General features: G+C 35.1%; 2 protein-coding genes across 6 annotated transcripts; both read left to right on the top strand.

The window, feature by feature from the left end:
• Nucleotides 1–4,228: 4,228 nt before the first annotated feature.
• Nucleotides 4,229–11,841, top strand: LOC130740958 (uncharacterized). Of its 2 annotated transcripts, none has more exons than XM_057593697.1 (12): nt 4,229–4,446; nt 6,070–6,438; nt 6,544–6,690; nt 8,520–8,605; nt 8,732–8,976; nt 9,091–9,192; nt 9,340–10,192; nt 10,296–10,517; nt 10,590–10,714; nt 10,866–10,954; nt 11,229–11,324; nt 11,467–11,841. In XM_057593697.1, the coding sequence occupies exons 1-12, from the start codon at nt 4,432–4,434 to the stop codon at nt 11,635–11,637; spliced, it is 2,520 nt and encodes an 839-aa protein (XP_057449680.1). In that variant the 5' UTR covers nt 4,229–4,431; the 3' UTR covers nt 11,638–11,841. The 2 variants fall into 2 exon arrangements, with proteins under 2 accessions (XP_057449680.1, XP_057449679.1); XM_057593696.1 differs by having other exon boundaries at nt 4,229–4,503.
• Nucleotides 11,842–13,341: 1,500 nt separating this feature from the next.
• Nucleotides 13,342–20,585, top strand: LOC130740957 (uncharacterized). Of its 4 annotated transcripts, XM_057593693.1 has the most exons (13): nt 13,343–13,498; nt 13,617–13,824; nt 13,982–14,038; nt 15,381–16,119; nt 16,238–16,384; nt 17,410–17,495; nt 17,622–18,382; nt 18,470–18,595; nt 18,752–19,067; nt 19,173–19,403; nt 19,478–19,602; nt 19,765–19,853; nt 20,148–20,585. In XM_057593693.1, the coding sequence occupies exons 5-13, from the start codon at nt 16,319–16,321 to the stop codon at nt 20,172–20,174; spliced, it is 1,827 nt and encodes a 608-aa protein (XP_057449676.1). In that variant the 5' UTR covers nt 13,343–13,498; nt 13,617–13,824; nt 13,982–14,038; nt 15,381–16,119; nt 16,238–16,318; the 3' UTR covers nt 20,175–20,585. The 4 variants fall into 4 exon arrangements, with proteins under 4 accessions (XP_057449678.1, XP_057449676.1, XP_057449675.1 ...); XM_057593692.1 differs by having other exon boundaries at nt 13,343–13,824; XM_057593694.1 differs by having other exon boundaries at nt 13,344–13,824; nt 19,765–19,811.
• Nucleotides 20,586–21,600: the final 1,015 nt, after the last annotated feature.

Raw genomic sequence — 21,600 nt, 5'->3', positions numbered from 1 at the left:
ACTCTTAAATTAAAATTAATGTGTAACGATAATTGTTACGAAAGCAATGTAATATTATATTGAGAAGAACTAAAATAATAATAAAAAATGTAATGTTATCATAGATGTTTATAATACACTGATATAGCTAAATCATTGAATCGTTATGATCATACAATATATTTTAAATTTAGTTAATGTTTTATGTAAAATAATCAATAAAATAAGAATCTATGATTAAAAATCATTTTCATAATTATATAACACTATACAGAATATGAGAGAAAATGAAAATAATATGACTCTCACGAGCCAAGTCACAAGCCCCTGTTCGGCCGCCTGACTTATTTCCACCCCTAGTTGCACGAACAGATACTAATATACATTTTTTTGGTTAAATAAAATTTTATAAATTAAAAAATAATTTTTTTTAGTAGTGAAAAAATTGGTATGAATATTTTTTTTTCTTATAACGCCCATCTTAAAAGTACTTTTGACTATCTAACATCTCTTTTATGGCTTTGTCTACAATGTGCCGAGAAAAAAATAGGTTTGTGATTGTGGGTGGATCATATTTTAGCATAGTCAACAATAGAGGTACCTCTATTTTATGCCAATTTATATATTATTGTCATCTTTATTTTGTGCACTCATGATATGTTGGTGGTTAAATAAAATGCAATTGTTATTTTTATCATCATAGGAGCATGTATGTCAAAAATTTGAATATTCCGTAGTCATACCAAAACGAAATATTATAATGAAATTCAAATGTTTTACATAAGATGAAATGAAAAATGAAACAACTCTCAATTACATTATGAAGTAGAAAATGAATTTTATCTATTATTTTTATTAATATTATAAATAAATATAATATAATATATACTATATTGTTTTTTTTAACTGATGTTTACTCTACTTTGTAAAAAAACATAAAACTCTAAGTCCCTAACCTAGATTAGAAGTCTTTCATAATTTTAGCAAAGCACAGGAGGCAGAGCAACAACATGCAAGCACGCAGGCCGGCGGCCGCCACAAGTCTCCACCCACCATTGTGGCGCCCAAAGTCCGCATGTTATCCACAACCGTGAGTTACGACCACCGCCGTTTTAGATAAATATGTCATTAAGTAGGCTTATAGACCAAGTCATGCTTTATAATAAGCCAAGTCAGGCCTTAAATTTTGGCTTGTTGACAGGCCACAAGCCAGACTTGGGCCATGAAAACACAACGCAGGCCAGGCTTGGGTCATGCAAAGCTTGGCTTGGCTTGGCTTGACTTATTTCCACCCCTAGGTGCAACGCGCGGGTCAACGTCTAGTTACACAATTAATACCTCTCATGTTTATGGAAACATGCTTCATCAAATAGTCTTATAGCTGAAATATTAGTTCAGGAAAATATTAGTCCAGTCCTGAAGTGAAAATATGAACACATTAAAAACCTTTAATACCGTAACTGTACAAAACCATGATTTAGAAGTCTACAAAATAATTTAATACCTTTCCTTATCACCCTCAGCAATTAGTCTTTTCAGCTTATCAATCTTAGCCATCAATTTAATGAAAAAATCAAAACAAGAATATGAAGCACAACGGAAAAGTGGAAGCTTCCTATAAAGCAAAGAAACACTGCAATCACATAACAACCTTCTAAACAAGAGATAGGAAGTCTAAAAATAATTTGATACCTTTCCTCATCACCCTCATCAATTAGGGAAATAATGGTCAAAACAATCATTGCAGTAATGAACTTACCACATAAAGTATTGGCTTTGGGAATGCTCTGTCAAGAGCTTGAATGACAACCTTTTGCAGTTGAACATGACTAAATTTCAGTTTAGCCACCGTAGCTGCCTCAACCAGACTCTCATACCCGCTCTTATTGTTAATCACTGTGGAGCAATTGGATTCACATAAACTCTTTAATTTTGAAGAGTGAAGAATTAAATATAAATGTTGTCTTAGATGTGATTAAACTGATATCATGGACTTGGCTTAGAACAAATGTGAAGGAGTTCAATTTTTGTTTTCATGAGTTGGTGAGGAAACCTGTAGTGTAGTGTGTAATTCAATCTTGTAATCTTTTTCTGCTCAATTTTGTAAATCGTTACAAGTTAGTGTTTGAGAAGAAAATATCAACCCAATTTTACTTTGCAAGTTTTTGGTAGATAATTCATGGAGTTAACTTGCATAAATGTTGTTTTAGGTAGCATAAACAGAGAAGCAAAATGATATAAGATTAAAAATAAAAGACACACAATATAAGAGAAGCTATCCAATAGAATGACACGTGGAAAAGGAGTTGTGAGAATTAACTTTGTCTCAAGTGGAACAAAATGCATTAGGGGTTGACACGTCACCAATTTGCCCTTCTAACCCTTGTTCATATTGATATTGATGATTGATATTGATAACAAGGTGGATTAATTTTGATATTTTTTCTCCCATTTTCTATTCTTCATCCTTCCCTTACCTCAAGTCAGTTATTTCCAGTCGTGGGTCAACTAATGACGTGTCTGTACGTCAACTTTTTCAGTTGGGTTATTCAAATTATAATTATAATTATAATATTAATGATGTGTCTATTAACAGGAATGCTATTAATATGGGCCGACCCGGTTCGCAAGGAAAAACACCCTCCTTTTTTATTGATTTGGGCCCAATTCGTGTTATCAATAGTTACACCGATCCACTTCAGGGAGAAGGCTTTGTTTTGCCATTATCTTTCTGGAACTGGTGCAAGCTCGTGTTTTTTAAAGCTTTGGATCTCTTTGGGATATTAGCTGCTGGTTTATTTGTTTTTTGGGCGATGTTATGTTAATCCTCTTGCAGGCTGTGATGTGATAGAGTGATAGGCTCTTATTGAGTGTCTGGCATGTTGTGTTAAATTGTTGTTTGTGTTTAACATTTGAGGATACAATGTTTTGCTTTGTTTAGCTTTTGGTCCTCATCATTTGGTAGAGTTTCGTACCAACTCCTACCTATTGATTCAATAATATCTTCTCTTTTCCACAAAAAAAAACAATTTGCACACCTTCTATGAAATTTATCATTATTGCATATTTTCAAAATCATTATTGCACTAACTTTTCATAAGAATTACTGTTATAACATTCAACACATATATGAAGGAAGAGATGTCAATATATTTTACAAAATAAACGAGATGTTAGTACAACAATAATAAACATCAAGGAATGTGAATTCAATTTCTCATACATTCAAATATTAGTGTTTTAAAAGTAATGGTAATTAAGAATAAAAAACTTATAATAATTTTTTGTTTCGACAATTACCCAAACAATGTAGTGATAAATTTGTTCAGCTCCATCATAAAATATTCAAACAATAATGAAAAAAATATCTTTATTCAGTTCGGTCTCATTCCATTTTATTTTGTGATTTGTGATGTTCCATTACGTTTCACCAATCCAAACATGGCTTTAGTCCTATCGATATTTAAATTATCTTAGTGGTTCCTCATCCGGCAACACATCGAGTTGATCTTGTTTAATTAAATGTAACATATTTGAACTTTGATGCGAGAAAGAGAGTATTAACCCTATCCTCATTGTTCCACGCATGTTAGTTAATTTGGTAAAGATATATTACTTTTCTTAAAAATATTGTGTTCATTTCCTGTTGCATGAGACTTGTTGTGATGGACGTAAACACCTATATCGATATTATCCCATATTTGTTTGTTTTTCATTAAATGATATATAAGCTATCCATCATTTAACTTTTTTCTCCTCCTTCGGAAAACTAAGAAAAGAGAAAAAAAAAACACACACACACACACACTACGGAACCGACAGTCGTTCAACAGGATCGCTTTCAGCTCCACATCAAGCCTATCAACCACCATGTTGGCCGTCGGTGGGCTACAAGCGCCTTTTCTAGCAAGTCAATCCGCCACACCATTACCCTTTCGAGGAATCCAATCTACGCTCACCCTCCAATTCCGAAACAACAGTTCTAAAATTTACCACAACACCAGAGTCCGTATGAAGCCTCACATCTCCGCATGCCCAAGAACATCAACAAGTTCCTTGCATTAGAAATAATTTTTTTTTCATAAATAAAAAACAATGGCTAAACATACAAAACCCTATTTTTTTAATAGGACAAAAGACTAAAATAAAAAAGAGACAAATGCCACGTAAGAGAAAAGAACATTAAAAAACAACATATTAGAAACCTTAAAAGGAAGAAAATAGAGCGTGGCGTTGCAGATAGGAACGAAGGAAGAAGGAAAGAAAAAACGCTCATGTTACATACAAGGAAACAAGAGCGATCTGGCACTCACACTCATCATTTACTATGCTGCTGCTGCTGCGTGATTACAAGAATCAGGGTTTCTCGCTTGGTATATATACACCGCAACAACGTGCTGCGCCTCCAGGGTTTGTTTTCTTCAGGTGTTGGTGTCACTGTCAGTATCTCAAATGGAAGAGAAGAAGGTTAGCACCCAAGACCTCCATCACCATGATTCCACTCAGCCGCCGAAACCACCACAGGCATATATGCCCTTATCTTTTTTTCCTTCTTTCAATATTATTCCTGCGCTACCTGATCATCCTTGTCTTATATTTTCAATATTTACTGTGCCCTTTGGAATATATGGTCTACTTGTATCCTAAATCTCTTAGTTTTTCAACTCTTGGGGTTAATTTCAAAGAAATCATTGCATTGTTTGGTTGAAATTCAGTGTGTGTGTCGAGGGGGGTTGCACTCATTTTTTGCCCCTCGATTTTACATGGATCACTTGAACATGCATGATTAATTTCAACCAACACAGGCATGCCCTTTATATTCTTGTTCTTCTTTCAATATTATTCTCGCGATCCCAGATCACTCTTGTGTTAAATTTTCAATTTTTATTGTGCCCTTTGGAATTTGTAGTTTACTGGTACAATAAATTTCGTTTTTTTATTTCTTGGTTGTGTTAATTTCAAAGAAATTGTTGCACTGTTTGGTTGAAATTGATAGACTGTGTGTGTGTTGAGAATGGTTTTAATTTAGCTTGGTCACTCAATCTGAATATATATGTATTGTTAAAAGTGGTGATTAGAGAGAATAGCTCAATTTTTGTCCCTCGATCTTACATGGTCCTACATGGATCACTTGAACATGGAGGATATGATTGTTTGGATTTATATTGTTCATACTCTCACAATAGTTTGGTGGTTCCTTGCTTGATATGATCTCCTGTCGTATATTTGATTTATATATGCTGTTATGTTTTTTTTCATTTGGTTATGGCATTGTTTCACCTTTAATCGTATGGGTACCAAGAGAAGTGAAGTCCTGAAACATATGGGAAGGTCCTTCATTTTCACTGAACTTAAGGTGTAGGTGGAAATATAGGTTCTCTGTCTACTCTACATTAGTATGTTTGTTCACTCACTAGGAAAACTCTCATAGTTTTTTTCTTTTTCGTGTTCCTTAGTAACCATTTAATTTAATTTAATTAACCTGAATGGCATCCATTCTTGTATCATTTTTTCACTCATTAACATTGACTGTGTGGATAAGTTGGGGGTTGATCACCAACTTAACAAGAGGTCTTGACTCTTGAGTTTGTATGCAGTTGCGTTAAATACACGGAAGGAGAACTGCCATTTATAGTACCCGCGCATGAAGAAAAAAGGCCACTCATTTATTTGTAACTCATTTTTAACTTTGAAATCCAATGATATATACTGTGTCAATTGTAGTTTGCATTAACGTAGCTGCACAAGTTACAAGCACGCGTTTGATACCTTTTGCTAGAGTTTTTTATTTATTACTTGCTTTCAATGAAATTATTGAAGAGTATTCAAATATACAATAATGAAAATCAAGTGGATAGATCTTCTTCCTCGAGGATGGTGTGTAAAAACTGTGGCTGATTTTGATATTTTAAGTCCAAGGCAGGTTTTCTGTTCTAGCAAATAATGCACGTACCTGTTTAATTTAATCATTGATACTAAATGGAAATGTTTTCTTCTTTACTCATTCTGTTATTTTTTAGATCCTTCATGGGGAGGTCATTAATATTTTTTCAAACTTCCTTGTAATCTATTTGAACATGATTTTTGCAGGCGGAAATAGGGGGTGGTGGGACTGGTGACTTTACTGTTAAAGGCTTCGCAGAGAAGAGAGCCAGTCGGTGTTCTTCTAATGAACACATTCTGTTCTCTCCTTTGTTGAGTGGCGCAAATGTTGCAACACATTCTGTTCCAGAATCAGAAATCCATGGGGATAATATCTCATGTGTGAGAAGATCAGGCGGCACAAATGTCGCAACAGGTGAGAATGGTGATCGTGATAGGAAGGATGAATCTCACTGTTTGACTTCAGATGATAGCGTTCCCGTGGATGAAAAGGTGGTGACCTGTACTTGTTTTGACAAAGCTGGTTGCAATCACTGTGATGTTCCAAACTTTACTGAAGAACTTCCACTGGTTGAGGTAGTTATTAATCAATCTCTATGATTGTGAAGGTGCATAATGTATAACTGATAGACTTATTTTTTAAATTTCCTGATATTTGTTGATGATTCCCTTTATTTTTAGGGAGAACCTTTTGAGTGCTCAAGTCATTCATCTCAGAAGAATGATCTCCGGCAGTCTGTTGCTCTCATCAACAACACAAGAATGCAAGAATCTCAGCAATCACAACCAGGAAACCATAGCAATGTTTCAGATTTAATGGACGATTGGGTATGTCGTATTTCCTTTTCAATATAATTTAGCTTTTGTTGCAGTTATTCTAATTTGTAAATTTGTGGATTGTATGCTGTTGCCCTGCTCAGAATTAAAAGTATTGTCAAATTAAAATAAAATAAATAGATTTTAAAGAATTACACATTATAACAATTTGCTTGAACTGAAAAAAATAGCTTTACTGTTGCTATATTACTTGCAAGTTTGCATGCATTCAGTGCCGACTTATCAGTAAAAATATGGTCAAGTGAAAAGCGTCCTTGATGAATAAAGATAAAATCACCCTAAATCTGCCTGTAAATATCACCTTGGTTGTTGATGCTATAAGGTGATTTCCTAAAAGTTTTCCGAGTTTGAAGATTGTTGGTGGCCCAATCTAATCTTAATGTAAAAGCCTGTTAAAAACAAGGGTGGTTCATTCTGAAACTTGGATCATTTTGAGCCGGCAAATCTATGCCAATAGCAATATATAGGAAGTAGAGTGTGAAATGATTTTGTTACCACGTTGGCTATGGGGAAAGTTAGTGAGTGTCTCAAGTTAGTTTCACGTCACTAATATTTGGGTCCCATATTGTGATTTGTTTCCATTTTTAAGATAAATCTTATTTTACATGAAGCTGCCATTTTTTTGTTGTTGTAATTTCTCTTGTTTGAATGTTGGAAAAGAAATTGGGCCACAACATCTTCAGTCCTTTGATTCTTTGCATCTGTTGGGAAGTCTCACATTGATTAGAGGTATGGCTAAGATAGCCCTTATATATGGGAAAAAGAAATCATCATCTCTTGAGCTAGCTTTTAGGGTAGAGTTAGGTCTCTTAAATTCTAATAGCATCGATAAGCTTCGTTATGTAGATTGTAAGTTAAGGAGGAATGTCAGAGAATAGTTAGATTTTAAAATTTTAAAGATAACAGGGATATAACCAAAATGGGTTAGGTTGAGTGGTGCTCGAGGAAATAGATGTATTGATGCATTTTGAAGAAAAGCAGGGAAAGTAAAGTGAGATATAGCACAAAAAGCAACCAGGTGTATTTTATTTATGTACCAGAGCCAATGTTTGTTGTGGTCTAGAGAATCTCGTTGGTAGTGGATGACCAAGTCTTTCAGTTATAGGTGTTAGATATTAAATCATCGATGCACTATCACTAAACAATTTTTTAAAGATAGTTGGTTCATGACAATGATATCAGTACTTTTATTACTATGTAGTCTAGAGCTCAATCCTTGTCCCCTCATTCTTGTTGCCCCATTCTTATAAAAATAAAAGGTAAATTTTAGTACAAGGTTGAGTGGACCTATGCTTTGTTCATGCTTCAGCCTTCAACCTCAAAGAGCTCTTGTATGAGGGTTTAAACTTTTGGTATGAGTGGTTCATGACAGTAGGCATCACTTGCGGTTTTGAACATGTATTTATCTCTCAATTTTAGAATGCTAAGTGCAAAAAGTTTACGATAAACTTGAAGTGTATATTAAACTATTTTTCTATTTTTAATGGCCATGCATAGTTGTTCTTTTGCAAAGTTTCCTAATAGACAACTCTTGGAAAGGTGCAGCTTTGATATTTTGTGCCTTTAATGCTATCTTAAGGGGTATTCTTCGATCATTAATTTTCCACTGCTCTCTCCCACTCTCTATGTCTGTAGAAGTCAGGACTCAGGACTCATATTTGCTTGTTTCCATACAATTCACTTAAATTTTATCACTGGCTCTTTATTTTTGTAAATTTTGTTTGACCTGTATCCCCTCACACCCCAAATAAAAAGTTCTGTCTAACGTTGTCTTTATGGTTTATTTATTTATTTCTCCTTTGGCTTCCACATGATAACAGGTTAAAGTTTGTGATACCTGTGGGGCTGTAGGAGATGAGTCCTTACTTGTTTCTTGTAACAAGTGTACTGATGGCGCAGAACACACGTAAATATTTCAATATCTTCCATCTTCTAATGTGTTTTTTTGCGATCTGCATGTCTATGTAGTCTTGTATTTCTTGCTTTGCGGGAAAGTAAAATTGATGTGTTCTGTCTCTCATTGATCAACCAGTTATTGTATGCGTGTTAAGCTGTTTGAAAAGCCTAAAAGTTGGACGTGTCAAGATTGTGCACCAAGGGCAGGAACTAACAAATTAGTGGAAGATGACGTTGAAGTAGGTGCTAGAAGTAAGACAGGACATCTAACAAAACGTTCAATAAATCTTGAATCTAGTAAAGGTGCAAAATTCAGCTCTGGATCTTCATATCCCAGGAAAAGTAGTACCATTGGTGTAAGCTCTACAACTCATTTATCAGGTAAGAGACATGGAGCCCCTTTAGAAGCTCCGACAGCGCAAAAAGTCAAGCCTATTGAAACAAGAGCTGTATCTTCCAGGTCATCTGAACCCTGCAAAAACTCTATGCTTTCAGGTGATAAAATACATATAAGCACCGTTGCTCAGTCAGATGAAAAAAGAAGGGCTAGGAAACTTCCATCCAATAAGTTGGGGAAGGCGAAATTAGGGGCTGCAGGTACTGCTACTTCTCTGAAACCATCTTCATATGGTTCAAATGAAAACAAAATATCAAACTTTGTAAGACATATATACGGCAGAAGATTTACTATATTCTTTTTCAATTTGGATGATTATGTTAAATTTGAAGATTCTCTTCTTGCAGGCTCTCTTTCTGCAGGCTCTCTGTTGAAGTCAAATTCTTCAAAAGCTGCGAATTTGAAACCTAAAGGACAGAATGCCAAGGCCGGATGTTTGCAAAAGCAGAAGGTAGAGAGAAATCCAGCTTTTCATGATGATAGAAAGGGAAAAGGCCCTATAGCGGTATCTAAATCTATGACATCTGAGAGTGCTTTCTTAGAAGAATCAAATGCTACTGGTTCGAAGGTTGTCCTAGCAGATGCTTATGAGCTAAGTAATTCTCCAATGCCCTTACTAGCTTCTGACTCTACTGTAACTACAGAAAAGAGTGAAAAAGAAACAAATTCTGGGGCTGAGACATTAGCGGATGGTTTGGAACTTAATAATCCTCCGATGCCCTTACTAGCTTCTGATTCTGCTATAACTACAGCAAAGAATGAAGAAGAAACCGTTTCTGGTGGTGAGACTTTAGCGGATGCTTATGAGCTAAATAATCCTCTAATGTCCTCATTTGCTTCTGATTCTGCTGTAACTGCAGAAAATAATGAAAAGGAAATTATTTCTGCTGGTGAGACTTTAGCGGATGCCTATGAGCTGAATAACTCTCCGGTGTCCTTTCTAGCTTCTTATTCTGCTGTAACTGCAGAAAAGAATGAAAAGGAAACTAGTCCTGGTGGTGAGACTTTATTTTCAGGATCTCATTTTTGTAATCTTGATGTTGTTGGAAGTTCACGACAACTGGATCATAGATCACATGCAAGCATTCATAACACTCATAAAGACTCAAACTGTACCAATATAAAGAAGAAAAATGTGAGCCAGCAAGCTGAACACCCTGCAACAGGCCTTGTCTTCCCAAATGTTCATCCTTCATGGCTGTACGACCCGTTTTCTCTGTTTCAATTTAAATATTCATCTTGTTTTGCTTTAAGGGTATACTGTTCTGAAATTTCTCCTGTGTATTTGTGATGCTTCATGTAGAGGCAAATTTATGATACACAAAAGTGAGGGCATTGCAAGGAATTGTGATGGGTTTCAAGCTCATTTATCAAGTTGTGCATCACGTGAAGTTCCTGACAAGCTTCCTGAGATTATTATACTGGAGGAACTACCTCGCTTAAGGATCTGGCCATCTCAATTTATCAGAAGTCAAGTCACTGAAGAAAATATTTCCCTCTACTTTTTTCCAAAAGATGTTGATAGGTTTGTTTGTCCTTTCTTTTATTTCTAATAAGCTCGGTTTTATACTGTCCGCTTATATGTGTTTTTTCGCAGCGATGGAACAGACTATAGAGGATTGATAAATTGCATGATCAATAATGATTTAGCTCTGAAAGGAAATTTGGATGGGGCTGAGCTTTTAATTTTTCCATCCAACATTCTGCCTAAGAGATCCCAGCGTAAGAAATAGCCTCAGCATTTATGTTTAAATTTCTCTCTCTTTTACTATTCCCTGCTACTCTTTAGATTTTAATTGCATAACACATTAACAGTTATGTTTGCATTCATTTCTCTTTTATTTATTCCTTGGTACTTGTTTCTGCCTGGCAGTTTGGAACCAGAATATGTTCCTCTGGGGAGTATTCAATGCACAAGTGGTGAATAACTCAGCAAACACACCAGTCTCAAATTCTGTTAAGGTATTGACTAGCGTGAAATTGCTTTACCAGCTATATTTGACCAACAAAAATGTGCTAAATATTTCTCTTTTCTATCTCTTAGAATATTGATTGACTAGATTATTAAGTTTAATTCTATTTTATTCTTGTTATATTCACAAGCTGATTGGTTATGACATTAATCTATTACAACCTCTCAACTCTTATACAATACACATTGAGCACAATCAGTCAAATATCGTAGTCACTATGCAAATGTAATCAGTGCTAATACGTACTTACTAATGTATTGCAGCAAGGAAATGGAGATACTGTGAAAAGGAGGGAATTTGATCTCAATGCTTATCCTGAAGATGAAGATGACGACGCAGGTGTTAATCTTACTGTGCAGGTATATAAAATATTGCATTATCAGTCAAGTTACAACCTCTCAGCTGATATATAATTTACTTTGTTGCGTCATAATCAGTCAAATGCCATCGTCACTATACAAATGAAATCAGTGCTAATACGTACTTACTAATGCTTTGCAGCAAGGAAATGGAGATACTGTGAAAAAGGGGACAATTGATCTCAGTGCATGTACTGAAGATGAAAATGTTGACGCAGGTGTTAATCTTGCAGTTGAGGGTAGAAGCACAACACCAGAAAATGGTTCTGTTAGGACTGAGCACCATGTTAAGGAGCTACCAACATCACTCTAGGGGCAAGTTTTGAATATGGACCCGCGTGATTTGCAATAAAGAAAACCTCTTATTTATACTTTATCCTTTTTATGTTATTGTGGTTTTTGTGTCACTGGATCACAGTGATATTAATAATTTGTGGTACATTAACATTTGAAAATAATCATTACGATCATTGATTGACGTAATTATTGGCTATGATAAATGGCTACCAACGTTTATTCTTCACTCATATTCAATTTTTCATATCAAAACTTTTACCTTTCATATTATTTCATTATATGCTCAATAAACACCATCAAATATGGTTACAAAGGAAATAAACTATATTTATTATTTAGAGAAACATTCATGTTTTTCTATTACTAAATTGAGTTTATGTTTTTTCTCTACAACAAATGTTTTGAAAATTAAATCAATTCTTTATTGGTTATTTACTATTCTCAAATCATTTGACCTTTTAATTGAAATTATTTATCGGTTCATAATTCAGCGAGTTGATCTAGTTTAGATAGATTTATTAGATTTGAGATCTTGTGCTTGAGAGAAGATACTTATTACATGTGGATATGGCAGGGCTGAGTCATTTTTTTTACAAAGGAAAATAACACAATATTTACACTAACAAATTCCAGTAGAGATGTGACGAGCATTCACGGTTAGCTTGTGTAGTTAAGGTCAACAACCTCCAAATAATCAGATTCACAAGCAATATCCTTAGGCTGTGTTTGGTTTGAGGGGATGGAAGGGAAAAGATTACAAGAGGAAAGAAAGCACGGATTCCAAAATCTTTTCCTTCATTTGGTTTAGAAGAAAGGATGGAGGGAAGGAAGAATCTTGGTGGGACCCACTTCACAAAACTTTCCTCCCAAATTGGACGGAAAGCTGAGTAAAAGCTACACAATTCTTGTACAAAGTCTATAATGCCCTCCAATCAACTCAAATTATAATCATTGAAAAGTGAGAACAAAAGTAAGTATTATTTACGTTAGTCTTAAAAAAACTTCAAAAGGAATTTTTAAAATAGATACTACTGTATCTTTTTTTTTTGAACTTTATACTACAACATCGTTAAAATAAAATGAAGTTCGTTTTAAAATTATTAAATATATTAACATGGATGTTATTTTACACATTTATATTTTCAAGTGAAATTTTTTTTAATGAAAAATATATGATGGCATAATAAATATATCCGAAATGGCTTATATTAATTCTATAAAAATAAATTAATTACTAATATTTAATTATATTTTTAAATATATTACTGTTTCAAAAGAGATTAGGATATTTATGTCATTTCATAAGCACACACTTTTCTTTTCACCCACTTTTTCTTTTCCTTTCTTTTAAACCAAACAACCTAAAATATCCTCTCACATTCCATTCCCTTTCTTTCCTTTTCCTTTCCATTTCCTTTCCTTTCTTTTCTTTTCTTTTCTCTCACAACCAAACAATGCGTTAAAGTCAGGTTAGCAAGCATGTTGTAATCCATGATCTACCACAAGAAGCTCAACATGAAGCAAGACTGCAATAAAATCCAAAGGTCAAAAAAAAAACATTAGTTTGAAAGAATGTGAAAATCAGTGAAAGAAGAAAAGGACGTGGGCCCACACATTTTAACGTTTCTTTCATCTAGACCTTTCTATTCTCTTGTCCAAATTCAGTGAATCATCAGTCAACTTGTCCTTTTCCTATATAAACCCCAACAGAACATAACCTGGTTTGAGACAGTAGCTGTACCAGCAGGCAGCAGCTCCTCCTCCTCCTCCTCCTGATTTCACCTTCCCCAACTTCTCCCTACCAAGTGAAGAATGGTTTTGTGTATTTGAAGTTCCTTCCCTCAAGAGCCCTTCTTTTCTCATCTAACTGAGCTAAGGTGCTGATACGTTTCCTATCACCACCAACACCAGAACCTTTTCTTTCTCTTGAGAAATGCCAATCTTAGTGGAGAGGATAGCCAATATCTTTGACTGATTTTGTTTGTGCCCATTCAGATTCCTCGCATCAAAAGCCCTCAGAAATCAAAGATTGTTTACAGGGTTTGGAGGACCCAGAGGATACAGCTCTTGTTTCAATAGCCCTGGCCTTTTGCCCTGAAGGAATGAGGGAAAACGCTCATGTCTGCACCGGTCTGGCGCCTCTAGGGTTTGTTTGGTTGATCCATCGGTGTCACCGGCAGAATCGGAAATGAAAAAGAAGAAGGTGACACATGCATGCCCTTATCTCCTTGTCTTAATTTTTCAATTTTTATTGTGCCCTTTGGAATTTATGATCTGGGTTGTTGAAAAGTTTTGAACTTGCAGTGCATTTGGTTTGTATTTGTTTAATCATTGAATCTGTTTTGCTTTGATTTGATCAGCTTTCGGAGGTGATGCATACCTGTATGAACCGTGGTGGTGGGTTGGAATGAACTCAAGTAAGTGATTTTCAATTTTTTTCTTTTCTTTTTTGGTGCCCTTTACTCAATTCTGGTATATCATATGGTATATATACATGCAATCCCTTTTGATGTGGTCTAATATGTAAGCAACTTAGTATCTTACATGAATATATATATATGAGTACTGTTAGAAGTGGAGAGAGAGAATGGCTCATTTTTTGCCCCTTTGATCTTACATGGATCACTTGAACATGGAGGATATGATTGTTTGAATTTACTGGTCATACTGTCACAATAAGCTTCTCCTTCCTTGATATGATCCCCTGTCATTAGTTTATTTGATTTGTATATGCTGTTATGCTTTTTCCTTTTGTTATGGCATTGCTTAGTGAAGTCCTGAAACATATTTGAAGGTCCTTCTTTAGCACTGATTTTTAAGGTGTAGGTGTACATGTAGGTTCTTTGCATGCTCTAATACATCTGTAGTTTAATTGAATTATCCTGAATTGCATCAATTGTTGTATCAAAACTTTCACTCTTTACCATGGAGTGTGTTAATAAGTTGGGGGTTGATCACCAACTTAATAAAAGGTTTTGAATTCAAGCTTTGGGTATGCAGTTGCGTTAAATACACAGAAGGAGAAATGCCATTTATAGTACCTGCATATAAAGAAAAAAAGCCACTCATTCATTTGTAACTCAGTTTAACTTTGAAATCCAATAATATATACTGTGTCTATTGTAGTTTGCATCAATGTAGCTGCACAAGTTACTAGCGTGTGTTTGATAGAACTTTCATGTTTTTAGGCTATTTATTTTTGGAAATAGATACTTAAACCTCTTGGTTACCTTGATTTTGTTGGTTCTAATATGTTTTGTTTAAGACATACCTTTACTTTTTAATGTTAATTATGAATTATGAATGCCATGAATTTTGAGTATTTTTTATCATTTATATGTTATATGTATATAGTCCGAGATTGGCAACACTGGTTTCTTCCGCATATATGTTTTCAATCATACTATGCATAGAAACTTAGAAATTAGTTATTGGATAATGGAGGTTTTTAAGTAGAATCATTAATCAAATTATATTGCTGCAGTTAATATGATATTGAATCCACTTTGATTTCTGATTTAATGATATGCACAAAAGAATTCATTTTAGATTCTAAGAGATATTTTACTTTTGAATTTTTCTATGGTTTTATTTGTTTATTTATACAAATGATGATATTGGCATCCTTATTTGCCATATTTGAGGACTTTCTTTTCTTGATGGAATTGTTGACTCCAAGGATTTTCTCCCATTGTTTTTTGGTAGTTTTCTTTACTTGTTATTATTTATTTGTTTGACCATGGTTTCCCCTCTTTTCAGCTATTTAATACCGAAACGGAAGAAACAAGTCAAACAACCATTGCATGTAGTCTTTGTGTCACTGGTGACTTGACTGATAAAAGCCCTGCAGAGAAGAGATCCAATCGGTGTTCTTATAACGATCACATTCTGTTTTCTCCTTTGTTGAGCTGCGCATGTGACTGTAGGCACCACACTACCAGTGAGGTTGGCAACGTCCTTCATTTTTCCTCCATTCATAATCCGATCCAGGCTTGGTTTCATCCAGTTGTGGCTTTTTCTCCTCTTCATTCTCAAGTGCTATAGCTTGTTCGCAAAATTCCTTCCCGATACCCCTTCATCAATTCTTGGGCAACCCAAACCCTAGCCTTGGAAAATACACAAAGTCAAGCTACATTTAGGGCTCCAAATCCATGCAAAGAAATTGAATTACCTTTGTACTTCAGAAAGGCTCAGCTTGCTAGAGAATCTGGCGATTGGTTTGACCTAATTTGAGAATCTAAGAATCTCAAATCAGTTTGACAGACATCAAGAATTAGAAACCCTTGGTGATAACGGCTCATGTGTGAGAAGATCGGACAACACAAATGTTGCAATAGGTGAGAATGGTGATCGTGATAGGAAGGTTGCATCTCACTGTTTGACTTCAGATGATAGCTTTCCCGTGGCTGAAAAGGTTGTGACTTGTACTTGTTTTGACAAAGCTGGTGGCTATCCCTGTGAGTTTCCAAAATTTACTGAAGAACTTCCACTGGTTGAGGTAGGTTTAATCAATCTCTATGATTGTGTTATCTTTGTGAAGGTGCATTATTTATAGCTCTGATAGACTTATTATTTTAATTTTTCTGATATTTGTTGTTGATTCCCTTTGTTTTTAGGGCGAACCTTTTGAGTGCTCAAGTCATTCATCCCAGAAGAATCATCTCTGGCAGTCTGTATCTTTCATAAAGAACACAAGAATGCTAAAATCTCAGCGATCGCAGCCAGGGAATCCTGGCAATGGTTCTGACTTAAATGACGATTGGGTATGGATTATTACCTCTTCAATATAATCTGACTTATGTCGTAGTTATTGTAATTTGTAAATTTGTTGATTATATGTTGTTGTCCTGCTCAGAATTGAAAGTATTGTGAAATTAAAATAGAATAAAGAGATTTTAAGAACTACACATATAACAGGGATATAACTAAGATGGCTAGGTTGGGTGGTGCCTGAGGAAATGATGTATTGTTGCATTTTTAAGAAGAACAGGGAAAGTAAAGTGAGATATAGCACAAAAAGCAACCAAGCGGATTTTTTATTTGTACCAGAGCCATGTTTGTTTTGGTCTACAGAATTTTGTTGGTTGTGAGTGGATGACCAAGTCTTTCAGTTATAGGTTTTAAATATTAAATTATTCATGCACTTTCACATAACAATTTTTTTAAGATAGTTGGATCATGATAATGATATCAGCACTTTTTTTACTATGTGTTCTAAGCTCAATCCTCGTCACCTCATTCTTGTTGTCTCATTGTTATAAATAAAAGGTAAATTTCCGTAGAAGATTGGGTGCACCTATGTGTTGTTCGTGCTTCAAGCTTAAAGAGCTCTTGCATGAGGTTTGAGCTTTTGGTATTGTTAGTTCACGACAATAGGCATCACTTGAGGTTTTGAACCTATATTTATGTCCATGCTTAGCTGAACTATTTTGAAGAATGAAGTATCCTAAGCGCAAAATGTTTACGATTAACTCGCAGTCCATATTTCATTTTGCTATTTTTAATGGTCATGCTTAGTTCTTTTGCAAATTTTCCTAATAGACAACTCTTGGAACAATGCAGCTTTGATATTTTTGTGCCTTTAATTTTCCACTGATCTCCCACTCTCTATGTATGTAGAAGAGAGAACTATATTGTTTGCTTTCATACAATTCACTTAAATATTATCAATAGCCCTTCATTTTTGTTTGACCTGTATCCCCCCACACCCGAAAAAAGAATTTATCTTTGTAACATTGTCTTTATGATTTATATATTTATTTCTCCTTTGGCTTCCACCTGATAACAGGTTAGAGTTTGTGATACCTGTGGGGATGTAGGAGATGAGTCCTTACTTGTTTCTTGTAACAAGTGTACTGATGGCGCAGCACACACGTAAGTATTTCAATATCTTCCATCTTCTACTGTGTGTTTTTCGTGATTTGCATGTGTATGTAGTCTTATTTTTCTTGCTTTGTGGGAAAGTGAAATTGATGTGTTCTGTCTCTCATGATCAACCAGTTATTGTATGCGTGTTAAGCTGTTTGAAAAGCCTAAACATTGGGTGTGTGAAGACTGTGCACCAACGGCAGGAACTAACAAATTAGTGGAAGATGACGTTGAAGTAGGTGCTAGAAGAAAGACAGGACATTTATCAAAAAGTTCAATAAACCTTGAATCTAGTAAAGGTGCAAAATTCAACTCTAGATCTTCATATCCCAGTAAAAGTAAGACAACTGGTGTAAGCTTGACCGGTAATTTATCAGCTCAAAGACATGGAGTCCCTTTAGAAGCTCCAACAGCTCAAAAAGCCAGGGCTACTGAAAGAAGAGCTGTATCCTCCGGGTCCTCCAAACCCTGTAAACAATCTTTGCTTTCTGAAGACTTCTCATGCGAGGAATCTGAATGGGCACAAACAAAGTCAGTCAAAGATATTGTTTATTCTCTTCCACCAAGGTCTGGCATTTCTCAAGAGAAAGAAAAGGTTCCTCGTGCTTGTGGTGATAGAAAACGTATCAGCACCTTAGCTCAGCTAGATGAGAAAAAAAGGGTTCTTGAGGGGAAGGTTATATCTCACCAAACTTCAACTACACAAAACCATCCTTCACTTGGTAGGGAACCTCCATCTGAGAAGTTGAGGAAGGCGAAATTAGGGGCTGCTGGTACAGCTACTTCTCTGAAACCATCTTCCAATGGTTCTTTCTTAAAGGAAAAGTTAACCTATGGTTTAGGTGATGGATCACCAAATTTGGATTCGCAAATTGACATAGCACAAAATAAATGTAAGACATATATATGGCAGAAGATTTACTATATTGTTTATCAGTTTGGATGGTTATGTTAAATTTAGATATTCTCTTGCTCTGCAGGCTCTCTGTTGAAGTCAAATTCTTCCAAAGCTGCGAATTTGAAACCTAAAGGACAGCTGGTCAAGGCTGGACGTTTGCAAAAGCAGAAGGTTGAGAGAGATCCGACTTTTCATGATGATAGAAAGGGTAAAGATCCTAAATCGGTATCTAAGTCTATGGCATCTGATTGTGGATTTTCAAAAGAAAGAAATGCTACTGGTTTTAAGGTTCTCCTAGCGGATGCGTATGAGCTAAATAATCCTCCAATGAGCTTACTATCTTCTGATTTTTCTGTTACTGCAGGAAAGAAGGAAAAAGAAACTTCTTCTGGTAGTGATACTTTATTTTCAGGATCCCGTTTTTGTAATCCTGATGCTGTTGGACGTTCAGGACAATCAGATCATAGATCACGGCCAAGCATTTGCAAAACTCACATAGATTCAAACTCTACAAATAAAAAGAAAAATGTGAGCCAACAAGCTGAACACCTTGCAAAAGCTGCTGCTCCTATGACTGGCCGTGCTTCTGATGAAATGCCCCCCTTGAGAGACTTGGCTCAGGTTGAGGCAACAGCCATCTTACAGGGCCTTGTCGTCCCAAATACTGATTGTTCATGGCTGTGCGTCCCTTTTTCTCTGTTTTCAGTTTAATATTCATGCAGTTTTATCTTATTTTGATTAAGGGTATATTATATTGAAATTTTTCCTGTGTATTTTTCACTCAGAGGCAAATTTGTGATCCACAACAGTGAGGGCATTGCAAGGAACTGTGATGGGGTTCTAGCTCATTTATCAAGTTGTGCATCACTTAAAGTTCTTGAAGTTGTTGACAGGCTTCCTCGGATTATTAAACTGGAGGAACTACCTCGCTTAAGGATTTGGCCATCTCAATTTATGGGAAGTCAAGTCACAGAAGAAAATATTGGCCTCTACTTTTTTGCAAAAGATTATGTTAGGTTTGTTTGTCCTTTCTTTTATATCTAATAAGCTTGGTTTTATGCTGTCCACTTATATGTATGTTTTTTCACAGCTATGATACATGCTATAGTGGATTGGTGAAATACATGATCAACAATGATTTAGCTCTGAAAGGAAATTTGGATGGAGTTGAGCTTTTAATTTTTCCATCCAACATTCTGCCTGAGAGATCCCAGTGTAAGAAATAGTCCACTACTTATTATGTTTCGATTTGAACAATGTTTACAATTTACAATTATGTTTACATTTGTCTCTACTCTTCAATTTTAACTGCATTAGCAGTTATGTTTGCATTTATTCTCTTTTGTTTATTCCTTGCTACTTGTTTTTGCTTGGCAGTTTGGAACCAGATGATGTTCCTCTGGGGCGTATTCAAAGTGCAAAAGGTGAATAACTCAGCAAACACACTAGTCTCAAATTCTCTGATGGTATTGACTTGCGCGCAATTGCTTTACCAGCTATATTTGACCAACAAATATGTGCTAATTATTTCTCTTTTCCATCGCTTAGAATATTGATTGACTAGATGATTATGTTCATTACAATTTTATTCTTGTTATATCTTAAGTTGATTGGTCATTACATTAATATCTTAGAAGTTACAACCTCTAAGCTGATACATAATTTACCTTGTTGCTGATAAACATTGCATAATCAGTCAAATGTCATCATCACTATACAAATAAAATCAGAGCTAATATGTACTTACTAATGTTTTGCAGCAAGGAAATGGAGATACTGTGAAATAGGGGAGCAATTGATCTCAATGCGTATACTGGAGATGCAAATGTTGACAGAGGTCTTAATCTTGCAGTGCAGGGTAGAAGCACAACACCAGAAAATGGTTCTGTTAGGATTGAGCACCATGTTAAGGAGCTACCAACATCACTTTCTCCTGCAATGCTTTCAACTGTGGAAAATATGGACCCGCGTGATAGGCACGCCACAGAATCTTTGATTCTTCTCTCTAGGGGCAGTTTTTGAATGAAGGAAACCTCTTATTTATACTTTACCCTTTTATGTTATTGTGGTTTGTGTTTCACTGGATCAATGATATTAATAATTCGTTGTTCATACATTTGTACCTAGAATTTGGACATGCCTTGTTTGTTTTCCATTCCAGTATCTGTTTTGGTGCCAGTGTAAGGCATTTGACTTTACTTCACTTTTTGTCGTTTTCATTTTCCTTTTTTTTTTCCTGTGCCGTAGTTGTTAGTTTTGTGCCATATCGGGTCAAAGTTTTGAGTTGAGATTTTGAGTCATCGAAAGTTTGAAACATTTAAGGTCCAATTTTATGTTTATTATTAGTGTTGAAACATATTTTATCGTTTAATTTGATTTCAAAATATTTTTCAAATTAATTTTAAACGTTAAACCTAGTTTGATTAAAGTTCTATGAAGAAAAAAATCAATGTTGTAAGAAAAGACATGTGGTAAGGTCAGATTAAAATAAAGTACCACCTCGCTTTTGTACATCTGTTCCCACTTCCCATTTGATTTCTGTTATCTCACAAAAAAAGATTGTGCCATGAAAGAGGCATCAAATGAGGACACTGGATTTCAGTCCACATTAGATAGTGATAATGGTGTACGTGGCTCAAATATAAATCATACAAATATTTTAGGTATAAAAATAGGAGCATTGCTTCTGTACTCTGTACTCATTACGAATGGGAGAGCTTGGAACTTTTCAGCTCATATTTAGAGTAAAAAGCATTAAATTCAGATAGTACTTAGGGCTAGCGTTGGTCAATATTGGGCTCCGATGTCATTCCCCGTGTTCAAAAAATGCTCCGTCAAGATTGGCAGGTGGTTATGCTGCTTATTCATTGTGAGAAGAATTCTGCAGCGAACTCACTAGCACGACAAGCCTCCCGGGAAGCTTCTTCTAGATGCTACTGCGACATCCACCTGCTGGTGTTAATGTTTACTGATGCAAGATGCTATAGCGTAGTTTTTCTTTTTATTTCCTTATGTAACCAAAAATAAAATTATAAAACTTGTTTATTTAAGAAATCAAGACTAAATTAATTTTTAGTATTTTCCTCTGGTAACCAAAAATAATAATTTAGAGTTCAAACTTTTAGATGGATACCAGAGAAAAATACTTAAAATTTAAAAATAGTGAATTATACAGCAGATAATTATTAAAGTACACTCACCCCCCTTAAGGTT

The sequence above is a fragment of the Lotus japonicus genome, chromosome 2, assembly GCF_012489685.1.
Source record: "Lotus japonicus ecotype B-129 chromosome 2, LjGifu_v1.2".
Taxonomy (NCBI): Eukaryota; Viridiplantae; Streptophyta; class Magnoliopsida; order Fabales; family Fabaceae; genus Lotus; species Lotus japonicus.
This window is presented reverse-complemented; position numbering and strand designations above follow the sequence as displayed.